This window comes from Drosophila albomicans, chromosome 4, assembly GCF_009650485.2.
Source record: "Drosophila albomicans strain 15112-1751.03 chromosome 4, ASM965048v2, whole genome shotgun sequence".
NCBI classification, from domain to species: domain Eukaryota; kingdom Metazoa; phylum Arthropoda; class Insecta; order Diptera; family Drosophilidae; genus Drosophila; species Drosophila albomicans.
The window spans coordinates 445,620-463,306 of record NC_047630.2 but is presented as its reverse complement, the minus strand read 5'-3'; the positions used below and the strand labels follow the sequence as shown (position 1 = coordinate 463,306).

Genomic DNA, 17,687 nt, shown 5'->3' with positions numbered 1-17,687 from the left:
TTTATTTTTTAATTTAATAATTGTAATTAAATTCAATTTAAAGCATCAAAATGATTACTATTAATATGGAGTTTTTTTCGATGAATATTAAAAAACAAACGAATAGAATGTTAGATAAATACGGTATTACTTTTATTATTGTGCATGAAAGACTACAGCTGATGGCATGTGCTACTCGACCTGCCTACTATATTTATTTGAAATATACATATACAGTAGATTCCGGTTGTAGCGACTTTCAAGGGACCGACGATTTTACGTCGTTATACCCGGAAGACGCACTAACCGAAATGAGCAAAACTAATTTTTGTTGTTTTTTTTATGGTTGCCATGTTCGTAATAGATTTTTAAAATAAAACAAATTAATTTTTAAACAAAACAAAAAATTTATAAATTCAATTTAATAGCATGGTTTTTCCATAATAAATCGTATACCTGCATGTTCCTAGCATAAGCTAAGGCGTCAGCTAAAACTAACAGAGAGTAGTGAGAATGTTAGAACCTTTGTGTCGCTCCTACGCACACAAGCAAGAGTGCCATTCACTGATAAATGCATACATTTATTACAGCGTCGTTTGATACTTAAATTTGTTGGCATTATTCCGCTGTATTTTTTTTTTCGTCGCAATATCCGGTTGAATTGCGAAAAATTACGTCGGTATAAGCGGTTTGTCGCTAAAAGCGGAGACGTACTAAGCGGAGGCGGCTCTTTCATATATGTAAGTTTGTATGGGGACCAACCAAGCTATCGACTTTTCGTCGCAATAACCGGACGGACACTATAAGCGGAGTCGTTATAACCGGATTCTACTGTAGTTGCTGTATCTTTTCTAAAATTGTAAGGAGCAAAATAAATTAGCGAAATTTTTTCAATAGCATTGTTTTTAAACTAGTTCCGTAATAAAAAGTATATGTACATACATATATATATGAACATACATATACTTTTTATTTCACCATTGCCGCATTACTTTTTAAATTACTTATATTCGGTTGACTTATTCATATTTCCGGTGATATTCTTGTTTGAAAATGTTTTTTGTTACACCTAAACAGCTGTTAGAAGCATTTCAATTTGGTATAAACTTTATACAATAAAATCTTGTTATATATGTATGTATGTATGTACATATGTTTCACAACTAATGTTAGTGAGATTCCTTTAAAAATAAACCCAAATATGTATATTGCTTATGCATCTACAATGAATGGATAGTTTATACATTCTTTGTTTATTTTCTAAGTTTTTTTTATAAAAAGTTGTTTACTAGGTTCCGTTTATCCCAATCGGCTACGAGCAGCTGCATCCCTCGACGGACATATTTGGTATAACACTCAACACCAGATTATGGTTGTCATCAAAATATAACAAGCTCAACGAACTCATTTTCGTCGGAGAGCAACATGGCGTAGCCGATGTCGTTAGCGCTGCTAAATGTGTATGTGGATATTGCTCCAAATAACCCACACGACAGTCACCGCTACAAAAATATGCATCAAAAGATGTGGGTGCCACCACAAAGTGCCAACCGAAACTCGTGAAATTCACTTTGAGTGGATAACGACAACACCGCATATCGTGATCACTTTCAGTGCAGTCCATAAAAACGCTTCTTTTTCGGCGGTGCTTTTTCTGTGAACCAATTTCAATGTGGACAGTCTACAAAAATAAAATCAAACTTCGTAAATGTTACTACTAAATATTATTATGTATGCGCGTATACCAACGGATTTTTTGAAGTGTTATCCGTAGTGACGACTAAGGGTTTCATCCATGGCTCAACGCCTTTGATGACGATTTCTTGAGTTTTATTCGTCCTGGTAGGATTAAACATTGTATCCTCTCCTGTTATGAACAAGGGTTTTAGGTCAACACTGATCCATTGACCAAATCCGACTGGAATTTTGTGACGAAACTCAAACATTTTCACTTTATGTGTGCTATTCACATGGCGTATGGCACGATGTACATCCACAACAATTTCGTTATCTTCAAAGTTATCGTCAAATCCATCGATAATGTTCGGTATATTCGCCTTTATCCAGTCCAATCCACGCAGATATAAATGCAATTTCACATACGATACTTCCGTATAGCTATCAAATTTAAACCGGAGTACGTCGGCTTTTCGGTTATGTCGTGTATGGGATTCTTAGCCAAATAAATAAAGTAATAAAAACATGAACATTAAAACGTATTAATAGGAAATATGTATGTACATGTAAGAAACTTACAGATAAGGCAACTCTACTGTTAGATATCCCATACCACTATTGAAATAAAATAAATATTTGCACTGCATTCTCATAAAAATTTATAAGTTCGGAGGAGTTAATAAAAAAATATATATTTTTTTTATCAGCGTCAACAGCCGAGACGATATAGCCATGTCCGTCTGTGTGTCTGTCTATCTATCTGTCTGTCCGTATGAAACACTGGATCTCAGAGACTATAAGAGATAGCTATAATTTTTTTTCGACAGCATTTGTTATGTTTGCACGCAGATCAAGTTTGTTTCAAATTTTTGCCACGCCCACTTCCGCCACCGCAAATCAAAAAAATGGAATGACAAGCGTAATTTTAAAGCTAGAGTTGCGAGTTTTGGTATATACAATAAATACTATAGTAGTTATGATTTCTGAAATTTTCTGGTTACGATCAGATAAAAATTGTGGAAGTTATTAAAGAAATACTTTTGTATGGTCAAAAACGCCTACTTACTAGGGTCTGAGTTGCTTTGGCCGACAATCTGGCACATTGTGCCGTTTATGGTATATTTTGAATGGTGTACTATATCGATATACCAAACATATCATTTGGTATATTTTTAGTATTTTTGCAGTATATTCGGTATATTTTGAAAATGATACCGCAATATTTTGCCCTTATTAAAAATGCGGGTATCTCACAGTCGAGTGTGCTCGACTGTAGCTTTCTTACTTGTTATACCCGGTACAGAAAGGCGTATTAAAATTTAGATTTTATAGAAAATGCATGTAAGAGGCAAAAGAAAGCATCTCCGACATTATAAAGTGTACATATTCTTGACCAACTCCAACACCATAGACGAAAAGGCAATGATACAGATATTTCTCTCGCCCACCTCTGCCCCCACAAATCAAATAGAATCAAGCAAAGATAGAGTTATGCTTTTTGGTACGAACAATAATAACTTCAGTCTTTATGATTTTTGATTTGGTTTATTTGTATCCAAATAAAAATTGTTAAAGTTATTTATCAAAAACTTGATATGGTATAAACGGGATGCGGCAGTTGCCTTGGTTGACAATCAGGTATATCTTGTTCGATGTGATATATGTATGTAATAGTATAATATACCAAATATAACATTTGGTAATTATTTATTTTGTATATTTTAAAGTAATACCACAATGTTATGCTTTTATTGAAAATACACTGACGAGCAAAACTGTAACATGAGTTCATTGTTGCAACTTCAAAGGTCTGTAACTTTTTGTTTAATGCACGCATTTTAAAAATCTTAGTCTTGTTTTATTGGTTACATCATTCACTATTATTAAGCAAAATTGAAAGCCATTTGTTTTCAGTTAATGAAAATGACACGCCAAACTGTAAAAAAAGTCAAATGTTACGGTTTTGCACTCTGGTTTTTTTTTTAAGAAATATTTTTATTAATGATTTTTTAATAATGAGTCCACATCCCCTTGGACTTTTCCAACTCTTCTATGCGATCGGGCATATTTTGGGTATACCGTTGTACCATTTGGGGGGGAATAGCATTCCATACGTCCTGTGTCCGTTCCCACAACTCCTTCATTCCACTTGGAGGAACTGCATATTTCGTCAGCTGCGATTTCACGTATCTCCACAAGTTTTCAATCGGATTTATATCGGGAGATTGTGGTGGCCAACTTCATAAATTAAAATTTCTGTTTCCTAGACTGTGTTTTTTTAGTCGCTGCACCGTCATATGGCTAACACCGAATTTTTTAGCCACTTTTCGGACAGATTCACTAGCTTCTAGTAAATCAAGAATGATCTTATTTTTTTTCACTAGCCATTACAAATTCAATTACCATTAGGCTTTAAAATATCAAAACTCAGCGAGTAAAATGTAAACAAATAAACATTAGCGGTTAACTTAGCTTTGGAGCTAAAAACCAAAGCTTTGCCATTGTGAGTGCAAAACTGTAACATTTGACTTTTTTTTACAGTTGGCGTGTCATTTTGTTTAACTCATAAACAATGGCTTTCAATTTTGCTTAATAATAGTAAATGATATGACCAATAAAACAAGACTAAGATTTTTAAAATGCGTGCATTAGAAAAAAAGTTACAGATTTGAAGTTGCAACAATGAACTCGTGTTACAGTTTTGCTCGTCAGTGTAGATAGCCTACTTGTTAAGAATGGAGAAGCTTATCATTTTACCTAAAGCTTATAGGCTGAAATCTAGAATATTTTTATTTTCATTTAACTTTTTTTTAACATTAAGCATAATCGAAGAGGAAGCGTAATTTTAAAGGTAAATTTTGATTTTTGTTACATATTAAATTCAGTCTTGAATATTATAGTTTCCCTTGGCTAAAACCGGGTTTCAATTTGATAGACAATTTCGTATATTCTGGTATTATATCATCGATTTATAAAATTTTTTCATTTTTGTAAATTGTAAATTGTATTTTGTTTTTATTAAATTGGTAGCGGATATCTCACAGTAGAGCGTACTCGACTGCTACGTTCTTACTTGCTTATACCCGCTACCCATAGGGTAGAAGGGTATTATAACTTTGTGCCGGCAGGAAATGTATGTAACAGGTAGAAGGAGATATCTCCGACTATATAAAGTATATATATTCTTGATCAGCGTCAACAGCCGAGACGATCTAGCCATGTCCGTCTGTTCGTCCGTCCGTATGAAACACTGGATCTCAGAGACTATAAGAGATATAATTTTATTTCGACAGCATTTATGTTTCCACGCAGATCAAGTTTGTTTCAAATTTTTGTCACGCCCCCTTCCGCCCCCGCAAATCAAAAATCGAATAACATGCGTAATTTTAAAGTTAGTTGCAAATTTTGGTAAAATTACTATAGTAGTTATGATTCCTGAAAATTTGGTTGCGATCATATAAAAATTGTCGAAGTTATTAAGAAAAACTTTTGTATGGGCAAAAACGGCTACTTAGGGGTCTTAGTTGCTTTGGTTGACAATCTGGTATATTGTGCCGTCTACGGTATATTTTGAATGCGGTATTATATCGATATACCAAATATACCATTTGTTACATTTTTAGCATTTTTGCAGTATATTCGGTATATTTTGAGATAAATACCGCAAAATATATCTTTTATTCAAAATGGGTAGCGGGTATCTCACAGTCGAGTACTCTCGACTTTAGCTTTCTTACTTGTTTTATATTGCTTAGGAAACTTATGAGTAAATGAAATTTGAACCAACGCAAAAATCAACAATAGGTAGCTCCCGCAATTCAGTAGCTTGTATTGCCTTTGAATGCCGTTTTTGCCATATGTAGTAGGTCAAGGTCAACATACGTACATACGTAAGTATACTTACGTTCTGGAAATACATATATGCTGTTTGTATGTGATAAAATACTCTCATATTCGCCATTATCATTTTCAATCACGCTCGCTTCTTTTTCCTTATTAAGATCAATAATATGTTTATATCTATAGTCATCAAACTGTTTGGGATCGTCACTTTGCATTTCATCTGTTGTCAAATTTGTGATGGGTCTGAATAAATTGGAATCGTTTATAAAATGCTGACTATTTGTTGTCCAATTTGAAGATAACAATTTAGATTCAGTTGATTCTGTATTGTTTCCATTCCTTTCGACATATAATAGCTTTTCTGAATTTTCCAATTCTGCTTTTTCATGTACCCTTATAGAGTTTAAAAGCGATGCATTATACTTTTTATAAAAATGTTCAATTATATTTTGTGGTACTGAAATTGGTTTCGTTATATTTGGCAGTTTTTTTAAATTCAAACGCATTAAGATATGCATTTTAATTGACTGTAAGCTATCTTGTTTAGTTTTCTCTCTCAATTGCCGCTGCAAAATAGTATCACCATTAATCAAAGTATTGCGGCTTACAGTGACACCCTGAGTACCGGGCCCTGAAGTCATTTTTCCATTGTTACTGTTATGATTTTGATTATTATTTGCATTTGAATTAGTAAATGCATCACTATCATTTTGCGTATCTGTATCAAAATGGAATTGATTTTTATTTGAGTTCCAATTACTTCCATTAAACACATTGGAATTAGCAACGATAGTCTCTATATTTTCATTCTGTGCAGATGCCAAGATAAACATCATTAAAATTATAGCCAAAGTCATATACCGTGCGATAAGCATACGGCATCGCCATCTTGTTTTGATTAGCTGTTGCTCGGTTTTGGGGCAATAGCAGTAGGTGTTATTCAAAGGAAGATTTTCAAAACTATTGTGAAACAAATTTGTTAAATAAAACTTTGACTTGGAGTCTTCCACAATAATTATACGATCAACTGAAAATTCAAAAAAATGGTCATTTCTAGTTCTTTGATCTTTAGTCAATTCAAATGCGACATCAATGTTAGCCATGGTGTTAACAGAACTGTTGTGTGCCTAAAATAAAAGAAAAAGATTATGTTTTTAGGTAAATTTAGTTATTAAATAGATAAATAAGAAATAATGGGTAATTATTTTTATTCTTGCTCAGCATCATAACTTAGAACCACGATCGCTTGGCAGTCTTTCTGCTTGAACACTAGATCCCAGAGACTAGTTAATATACATCTTCAATATTTAACCGTTGGAAGGATATTTTTAATGACGGACATGGATCGTCTGTTAACACTGATCAAAATATATATACTTTATGGGGTCGGAGATGCCTCCTTCTACCTGTTACATACATTTTCTACCGGCCCAAAATTATAATACCCTTCTACCCAATGGGTAGAGACTATAAATATACATATGTATGTATGTATATACTTGAAGGAGTGAAGTGTCAGTCGACAGCAGCATCAAGTGGCCCAAATTGGAAATGGCAGAAGGGAAATTGGTAAAAAATTTCATGTGTTTCTAATCTTAATTTTAAAATTGATTTGGCTAGTCAATTCAGAGAAATCGAGTTCACCATTAATTATTTGTGCAAAAACATTATTCCAAGCATAGTTCTACGATCGGAGCAAGGGGAGATTTATAAGAAGAGGCTAATACGACATGGGGTCAGGTGTATGCTGGATATTCTAATTGGTAAGGAGGTTTAGAGCCAAGAGACTCCTATAGGATACCTTTTATCCCGTTCGACAGCGCGAATTTTACTCCACCGACATGGCTGCACTTATAGTTATGAATAACAGTAAGTAGGCTGTGAACGTAACGTATCATACACGATATTACGATAATATGTATTTATACATTTACATTTATTTTACAGTCAGCAATGCCGCGAGCAAGACGATCGAATCTTAAATAATGAAAAGAAAATAAAATAAAAATAAATAAAATAATGAATGGTTGAGTGAGCGAGCAATTTTAGCGGAAAAAATTGTAAAATCGGCACAATTTTAACAATCGGAAAAATGAAAAAAATGTAAAATTCGGAAAAATTTCGGAAATTGAAAAAATTGTAAAATCGGCAAAATTTTGGAAATTAAAAAGATTTTAAAATCGGGAAAATTTTGGAAATTGAAAAAATTGCAAAATCGGAAAATTTTGAAAATTAAAAAAAAATGTAAAAATTGGCAAAATTTTAAAAATTGAAAAAATTGTAAAATCGGCAAAATTTTAGATATTAAAAAAATGTAAAAATCGGCAAAAATTGTGGAAATTTTGAAAAATCGGAAAAAATTTTAAAATTGAAAAAAATTGTAAAATCGCCAAGTTTTGGAAATTAAAAAAAATTACAAATCGGCGAAATCTTGGAAATTGAAAAAATGTAAAAATTGACAATAATAATGAATAAAATAATATCGATGTAGTACACCATTCAAAATATACCATAAACGGCACAATGTGCCAGATTGTCGGCCAAAGCAACTCAGACCCTAGTAAGTAGGCGTTTTTGCCCATACAAAAGTATTTCTTCCACAATTATTATGTGATCGCAACAAAATTTTCAGGAACCAAAATTACTATAGTTATTATTGTATGTACCAAAATTCGACGATAGCTTCAAAATTACGCTTGTTTTTCGATTTTTGTCAATTTCTGCTTGCAAACATAACAGTGTTTCATACGGACGGACGGACGGATATATACTTTATAGGGTCGGAGATGCCTCCTTCTACCTATTACATACATTTCCCTTCTACCCTATGTGTAGCGGGTATACTAATAACTTCATAAGGGCGGAACAAAGTTCGCCGGGTCGACTAGTATATCATAAAGGTCAAACTGCACCAGATTGTCAGCCAAGCAGCTATGTCCCGATTGCAGTAGGACTATTTTGCTATATTATACAATTTTGATCCCATCGCAATCAAATTCTCAGAAATCATAAATACTATATACATATATTATTGTCTATACTATAGTTGTTATTGTCCATTCGCAACTCTAGCTTCAAAATTACTTATTGGATTATTATTATTATTGGATTTTTATCGACGTTCGAGGGCGGATTTACTTCCGTGACAAAAATTTTATGAAATCTTTATCTGATCATATCAGTAAGAGTTTAACAATCAACCGACGATTTTTGAGAATGAGTTCTTTTGGTGTTTTCGTGTTAGTCATCTGCTGACGTCGATGGTCGTCGGGAGCGTTCCAAGTCAACAACACGTTCCCGACCATCTTTGGCATTGAGATGAAATTTCGGCCAGAAGAACTATCGCGAAATTTACATTTTTTCATTTGACATTACTTTCTGTATTACTGGGATTTTTACATAAAGAAAGTTTAATATTTCTGATATTCTGTTTTCCCAGCGTGTAATTATGAATTATGCTAATTTTAAAATTTGTATATGAAATTGCCCCTTAGATTTTAGTTCTTATGTGAATCCTCTACATTTTCCACAGTTATAAAACAAATCAATATTTTTATTTTTTAATTATATAAATGAATAAATAGAAAGTCATTTTTACCAAAAAGCTCGATAAAAACTAAACTAAAATAATTGAAACTCTTGTAAAGTGTAAAATTAAAGTTAAAAAAACAATACAAATACTTTATTATACCCGCTACCCATAGGGTAGAAGGGTATTATAACTTTGTGACGGCAGGAAATGTATGTAACAGGTAGAAGGAGGCATCTCCGAGCCTATAAAGTATATATATTCTTGATCAGCGTCAAAAGCCGAGACGATATAGCCCTGTCCGTCCGTATGAACACCTAGATCTCAGAGACTATAAGAGATAGAGCTATAATTTTTTTTCGACAGCATTTGTTATGTTTGCACGCAGATCAAGTTTGTTTCAAATTTTTGCCACGCCCACTTCCGCCCCTGCAAATCAAAAAAATCGAATAACAAGCGTAATTTTAAAGCTAGAGTTGCTTTTTTTGTATATACAATAACTACTATAGTAGTTATGATTCCTGAAAATTTTGTTGCAATCAGATAAAAATTGTCGAAGTTATTAAAGAAATACTTTTGTATGAGCAAAAACGCCTACTTACTAGGGGTCTTAGTTGCTTTGGTTGACAATCTAGTATTTTGTGCCGTCTATGGTATATTTAGAATACGGTGTATGGGCAAATCCCACGTGTCGTACGCTACATTCGCACGATTTTAGCTAATGAAAATCAATTTTTTGGGGGTTTTTTAAAGATTTACCGTAAACTTTTGTTATGTGTTTAGAGTGAATTGAGAGTACTTTCGGAGGGTATAAGATTCAATTTCACTGGAGTCACTGTTTTGAAATAATTAATAAAATTGTGACGTGTCGCACGCTACACATAGTGGAAGTTAGTTTCAAAATTTTCATTTCAAACGCAATTTTTAGCGAATTCTGCAAAATAAACCCTATGAAAGTTAATATCCTAAAGAAAGTTAAGAATATTAGAAGACAAAAACCGATCATTTGGTCTTAATAATAATAATACCCATTGTGTCGCACGCTACACTTTTTCCGCTGGCATTAACATAAGACAACATTTAAACTAAACATTATTTATTATATTCATAAATGTGCTAAGCAATTATTTCAACGTGATTTACTTTTGATTTGTATATGAGCCCAAGCTGAGGCAAAAAATTGTGAAGAATTTAAAAGGGATTTGAAGGTGTGCGCAGAGCACGAATGTAAGTAAAATTATGAAAATTATAATGAAAATTGGGTTTGATAAAAATTTTTGCATTTATAATGATCGAAATTTCTTTTTTTGCTTTAAATTCTCAAAATTCGATAACTACTTTAATGTTCCATATAAAGAAACATTACAAAATGTGAAATTTAAAAATTGGTCGCTGGTGGACTGTTTCTGGGATTTGGCCATATACCAAATATACCATTTGGTATATTTTAATATTTTTGCAGTATATTTGGTATATATTGAGAAAAATACCGCAAAATATATTTCTTTTATTCAAAATGGGTAGCGGGTATCTCGAGTCGAGTACACTCGACTGTAGCTTTCTTACTTGTTCTATTCAGTTTCAATCGACTGCAAAATGCCTTTTGGCGCTTTTTAGATGACAATCTACTATATTTTGTAATCTTCGATGTAATTTGAAATTAATAGTAGATCGATATACCAAATATAGAATTCGGTATATTCAGTATTTTATTTCATTGCAACATACTGCAATACTTAGGTATCCCTAAAAATGGGTAATAATTAACAACTACACTGGACTATAGCTTTCATACATGTAACCCTTTAAAACTTATTACCAACAGAGAAAAAAAATTGTGTTCAGCTTATTTCTTTATTTTTGGGTTTTTTTTAGAAGACAAAACGAGTTGACGGCTATTATGCAGCTATGAATGACAGTTTAATCTAAGAAGCTAATATGAATATATATGTTTACTAGTGTATATTTGTCGAAATTTTTAGGGTGTTTGTTTAATAATTTTTAAGACATAAAGCAAAGCGACTGGAAAGCGAGGATCACACTCAATGAGACAATTGAGTTAAAGAGAGCAATTGATTGAATTAATATACAAACAATGTACATGTACTACAATTAAGTTGAACAGATTGTACTATTAATGTCTGAAATCTCTAGGCAGAGAAATTGAAGTGTGCTTCAGTGGGACATGAGTTGATGCAATAGCAACTGTTGCAAAACTGCAAGGCTGATGTGTGCTTCAATAAACACTAACTAAATCAAATACGTCCTACAGCTTTCAAGGTAAGACTACAGGCTAACTCTCGGCATTTTAACTAGTCGATTCGCCGTGCCTTAATGATTTTTGTGACGTTTTACAGCTACCACCTAGGCTGCTGCCGGCTTTTGCTAAAAATCCATCAATACTGTACGACTTCTGAGAAGAAGATACGTCATACCGGCACGACTACGGACCACTGGTCTATGCTCTGCCCCTAGTAGGTGCAGCCGGTCCTACCAATCTACCTACCTTTGTAGGTGCGAACTTAAAAATAAATAATACAAAGGGTCTTCTACAGTCCAATGTATGTAACTAATTTCCTAAATTGTAACTAATTTCCTAAATTGTATGTACGTATGTATTCTTGATCACATTTTATTCATTCGCCCTTCCTTCTCTATACAAGAAAATCTAACAATAACTTTACATACATACAATGATGATTCCTGATTTGGTTGCGATATGATACAAACGAAGAAGAATAAATAATTACATATGCAAAACTGGGCTGACTGCTGTTGTCGGGTCAATTTGATATTGATAATTTGGGTGTTTATATTTTTATACCCTCTACCCATAGGGTAGAACGGTATTATAACTTTGTTCGTGTGTAAGAAGGCATCTCCGACCCTATAAAGAATAATATTCTTGATCAGAGTCAACAGACGATACGATGCAGCCATGTCCGTCTGTCTGGATATCAATAACTATAAGGATAGAGCTTTAACGTGTGAAACACTGGATCCCAGGAACTATAAGAGATAGAGCTATACCATCAGAGATACAGCACTTGTAACGTTTGCACGCGGATCAACAAGTACTATATCGATATACCAAGTTTAGCCTTGGGTATATTAGTTCATTTTATACCCGCTACCCCTAGGTAGAAGGGTATAACTTTGTGCCGGCAGGAAATATATGTAACAGGTAGAAGGAGACGATCTACATATGTTCCATCCATGTTCGTCTGTCTGTCTTCCCGCCTGTCCGTATTAACATTTAGATCTCAGAGACTATAAGAGATAGATCAATAATTTTCATTCGACAGCGTTTTTTATGTTTGCACGCAGAAATTGACAAAAACCGTATCATCGAATTTTGGTACATACAATAATAACTATAGTAATTTTGATTTCTGACAATTTGGTTGCGATCACATAAAAATTGTCGAAAATATTAAAGAAATACTTTTGTATGGGCAAAAACGACTAATTCCTAGGGGCTTAGTTGCTTTGGCTGAGAATATTGTGCAGTCTATGGTATATCGATATACAAAAATAACATTTGGTATTTTAGTAATTTATAGTATAATTTTGGTATATTTTGAAAATAATACCGCAATATTTTGCATTTATTCAAAATAGGTAGATAGTATCTCGCAGTCGAGCACACTCTTCGGTTTATAAGGTGAGCGCGAAATTAAATATATTTCAGACCTATATCTATTCATTTACATATGTACATAAGGATATACTTCATTACTAAAAAAAAAATGTTGGCAACCTCAGTACGCCCAGCCATTGCAAACACATTGGCCCCACATATCGCTCTGTGTAATTAATATCACTTTCGGCAGTGACTCAGTATACATACATATATACATATAGTATTTAAATAATTTTGTCCTGACTAGTTACTGGTGGCTGTCAAACTGCAGCCCAAACGGCAGTACATAGGAAGTTAATTGCTTTACAATGAATTAAAGTGAAAAGTATACGCGCATACTATCATAAGTAGCTTTTTTCGTAAACTGTTCTGCAAATGCTTCAAATGTTTTCTCTCATCAGTTGAGATCTGTTCTCTGCTTTTGCAATGCAGATGAACAATTAATCTAATATTTGAGTGCATCTTTGTGTCAGACACGATCAACGAGCACACTCGCTTGCACTCGTATATAAAACTTTGTTTTTCCAAAGCACAAGAGCTCTATTTCCAATACCAATGTCAATAACAAAATATAAATATATCGTTTTGCTTTGGTTGTGTTTTGCATACTGCAAATAAACATATGTATCTACAATACCCAATCGGTATAACTCATTTTAATTGGAATTGGAGCAACAAGTTCGTACTTTTCCTTTTTGATTTGTATGTACCGAGGAATATAACGAACATTGCAATTTTCTGACAACAATAAGAGTATCGTGAACAAGCAAATTTATTAGTTTGAGAAAAATAAAAGGAATTTACTCTGCATTAAAAATGAAAGCAATTGAAGCTGCGGACTCAGTTGACTGGTATATGTGTATGTATGTATGTATGTATGTATGTATGTATGTATGTATATGTAAATACGTACATGCAAACTTGTGTTGGCTAACACGCTAAAAATTGATGGGCTCCTTTTTTAACTACTATACAAACTATTGCGGTAATTTTTCAAAATACGCCAAAATACAAATATACTAAAAATATACCAAACGGCATATTTGTTATATCGATATAGTACCACATTCAAAATATACCATAGACGGCACAATATACCAGATTCTCGGCCAAAGCAACTAAGACCCCAAGTAAGTAGGCGTTTTTGCCCATAGAAAAGTATTTCTTTAATAACGTCCACAATTTTTATTTGATCGCAATCAAATTTTCAGAAATCATAAATGCTATAGCTATTATTGTATACACCAAAATGCGCTCTAGCTCTAGCTTTAAAATTACGCTTGTTATTCGATTTTTTTGATTTGCGGAGGCGGAAATGGGCGTGGCAAAAATTTGAAACAAACTTGATCTGCGTGCAAGCATAACAAATGCTGTCGAAAAAATTTTAGTTCTATCTCTTATAGTCTCCGATATCTAGGTGTTCATTGGACAGACGGGTAACAGGTAAATCATTCTTTTCTGCAAAAAATAAATCTTAATGATGTAATAAAATTTTACTCACAAAATGCAAATCAATAAGGTAGTTTCTTCTGCAACAAATCGTTAGACAAAATCCTCACTCTGCTAAAAGAAAGCGAATTTCCATAATTTCATCATTGAATGAGCATTCTTTGAAGAATTTACGTATTAAATTAGAATGCAAGCTAATCTGTTTACCAAAGCATGCAAAATTAGACGAATACGAAGTTTATAGATTGGGAAAACATATGGTAGAAAATGTTCAAATTATTTTGAAAATAAAAAAAAAAAATTATTAAATCATTAAAATTTTCGTTTTTAACTAATATGGTTGTTTTTGTGAGTCGACGTAATAGAAGCTGACTATTAAAGAGCTTTGAGACTACTAAGGATTTTCAATGCGCCCAATATGTTCCTGTGGAATTAGTCCAAATTCAATATTCTATGAAATTGACAAAACGCGGTTTATGCTTAAACCTTCAAATTTTCGTTACTACACAGATTTTTTTTTATTTTTTTTGTTTGGAAGAACAATGTTTTAACAACTTTTTTTAAACATAACTTTTTTTTAGCATAACTTAGACTACAGTTTTGCCGGCAATTGTTAAAATAAAAATGGATTTTTCTTCGTACTAGTGTATTGTTATTGTAATTAGCCGAAAACATAATTATGTATGTCTAGGATTTGACTCACTTAATATTTTATCCAATTTAAAAAATTAGGAGCTTCAATTGTTTTACACTCACTCTATATTCCATCCGAGTTAAATATTCAGCAGCTTTAATTGAGAAATGATTGATTGGCATACATATTTAATATGTTGTTGATTTTGTTTTTAAATTGTTGACATATCCGTTACTTATTGACAAGCACTGTATGATTTGTTATGTACTGTGTATGGATACAACGGGCTGCATGCATATGAATGTTGACATATATGTATTTATGTAGATATATATGTTGTGTATTTTTATTGATATTATATAGTAATATGTTCTTTTATTTCGAACACCGGTACATCTGTTTGTATTTACACATGTATGTACATACATATATACATATGTGCGTTGTCAAAATTGCATCTAGCGATCTATAGAAACATGCATATACATACATGTGTATGTATGGATGTACCAACATACATACATACATATGTGTGTATGCATGTGCCCGACACTTATCTGTTGTTATTTATTATTTTTGATCAATTTTTATAATAAAATTAAATACTACACATGCTATACATACATATGTATCAGTATGTATATACATACATATGTATCAGTATGTATATATGTACATACATATATTACACATCACGTTCGAATATGCCAGTGGATGCGTGGAATAAACGATTAATTTTATTGTATGCTATAAATATGCACAATTATATACATATGATGTATGTATGTATGTGTATGCAATATCAGCGTGTGTGTAATACACACTGTGTATGCATGGAGGTTGCATGGATACACATTGTACGTACATGTTTGTATTTACGTGTCAATGTACATATCCATACGTCCTTATGTACATACGAATGTAAGTATGTGACTACTGTGCACTCATTCACAATGGTCACTCGCACTCTATTGTATTCAATTAAAACCATTTATAATTCATTTTTGTGCTCTTGAACTTCAGTTCAATTCTGGAAGTGCAGCATTTCTTGAATACAAATGGTTGTGCATTACACTCATTACTCTTACATATGTACATATGTATGTATGTATGTATTTATTAAAGTTATAAGTCTATTTAAAATATGTACATACATATGTATATGGGTAGTACCCATAATGTACATACATACATAAGTGTACAAAGTACTTGATATAATATGTATGTAAGTACATAAATATATACGTATACCATACCAATGTAAAAAATGACAATTTTTAATTTCGAGAATATACATACATACATATGTATAATAAAAACATACGATTGTATGTAGACACAAACGCCATATTAAGCACACATTGATTCATTTATTTGCTAGAGAACAATTATTTCCACACATCGCATATTTTTGTATACTTGTTTATAATATACAAACATATATTCATATACATATATGTCCATCTATGTATATATATATAACTATATACATATTATGGATATGCTTAAATATTCAATGTACATACACATATTGTACATATATAAGTTGGACAGTTCAGGTGTAATCTATTTTATACATTTTGTCATGTGTTCTCAATGCATATGTTTATGTATGTTTAAACATAAGAGTACATGCCCGCTTACATACAAATATATAAGTACACTACATACACATGTCCATACATACACACATGTATGGGTGTACGGTATGTGACAATTATTCGTTGGTTTAAATTGAATCGCAACGCGTTTTTTGCCTTGGTAAAAGAAAAACACAGCACAGGCACGCACATTCAAGCAGACTACAGCAACAGCAGCAGCAGTAGCTTCAGCGACAGAAAACGAAAATTCTGCGACAAACAACAGACAGAACAGAGGCTGATCGTGCCATACAACTGACTAACTGTCGGACTCGCATCCCACATCCCACAGCCATCAACAGCAAGATGCTTGCTGAGGATGAATATGTGATCAGCTCCGCTCCGTTCGGTCTTGGGTAGTTGTAGACATACATACACATATACATATATATATATATATATAAATATATATTATTATTATTATATATATATATATACACATATGCATCGCTTTAATATATATTTATATATATACATACAACTGTATTTAGGGTTCGGAAATTAAACGTATGTACCTAGTTTAAATAAAATCAATACCTAAATGATTTGATGAAGTGAAAGTTACCTCCGATACGCTCCTGAACTCTATACCCTGCCTAAGTTCAAATTCGCAATGAATTTGAAGTCAATATTTTCGGTCACTAAGTCATAAACATTAAATACTGTATTTTATTTGTATTGTTGCACAAAAATACAGGGAGTTTTAAAGCATATCATCAGTCATAATGCACGTATTCGTATTCGGGTTGGCCTGACATTACATTGCAGATTGTAATGTTTCTCTTAAATATCTGTGAACCAAAGTGATGTGGAACTCTATCATTATAATAAAAAATAAATTACATTTATAAACATTAGTCATTATACACTGATTGTTTTTCTATTCAGCATACTTACAAGCTATTGCTTCAAGTGATTTTTGGTGATTACACGATGTTGCTAGATTTGAGCTGTACCCCATCTTTTAATAAAAATTATCTAATACTTTTAACTAATTAGCAGTAAGTGGTGCCAGTTAAAACATCTCTAATCCGAACTCAAAATTATACAAATCTATCGGATTGGAAAACACAAAGCCAATCATGGGACTGTCGTGATAATTAAAAATACATGCATATGTTTTATTTTTGCTTATTATTGCTCTAAATTTCTTACTGATTTTCTTGGTTTTCATATGTATTCTCTATTTCTTATTTGGTCCGATAATGCCACTTTGATGACCTAACTGGTTTTGCGTCTTAACCCTTTTTGTATTTTACTTCAAACAGGAAACGAATATATTGCCATTTGTTG

General features: G+C 32.5%; 1 protein-coding gene and 1 long non-coding RNA gene across 7 annotated transcripts; one reads left to right on the top strand and one right to left on the bottom strand.

The window, feature by feature from the left end:
- Positions 1–1,545: 1,545 nt before the first annotated feature.
- LOC117573189 (uncharacterized) lies at positions 1,546–14,908 on the bottom strand. Its single transcript, XM_034256184.2, has 4 exons — positions 14,877–14,908; positions 5,561–6,626; positions 1,729–2,152; positions 1,546–1,660 (listed from the first exon to the last, which is right to left on the bottom strand). The coding sequence occupies exons 1-4, from the start codon at positions 14,886–14,888 to the stop codon at positions 1,546–1,548; spliced, it is 1,617 nt and encodes a 538-aa protein (XP_034112075.1). The 5' UTR covers positions 14,889–14,908.
- Positions 7,379–11,959, top strand: LOC117573190 (uncharacterized). Of its 6 annotated transcripts, none has more exons than XR_004572662.2 (5): positions 7,379–7,947; positions 10,150–10,255; positions 11,183–11,308; positions 11,386–11,589; positions 11,692–11,959. It is a non-coding gene; the product is annotated as an uncharacterized LOC117573190 (long non-coding RNA). The 6 variants fall into 6 exon arrangements; XR_007955186.1 differs by having other exon boundaries at positions 7,380–8,059; positions 11,692–11,958; XR_007955185.1 differs by having other exon boundaries at positions 7,380–8,059; positions 10,190–10,255; positions 11,692–11,955.
- Positions 14,909–17,687: the final 2,779 nt, after the last annotated feature.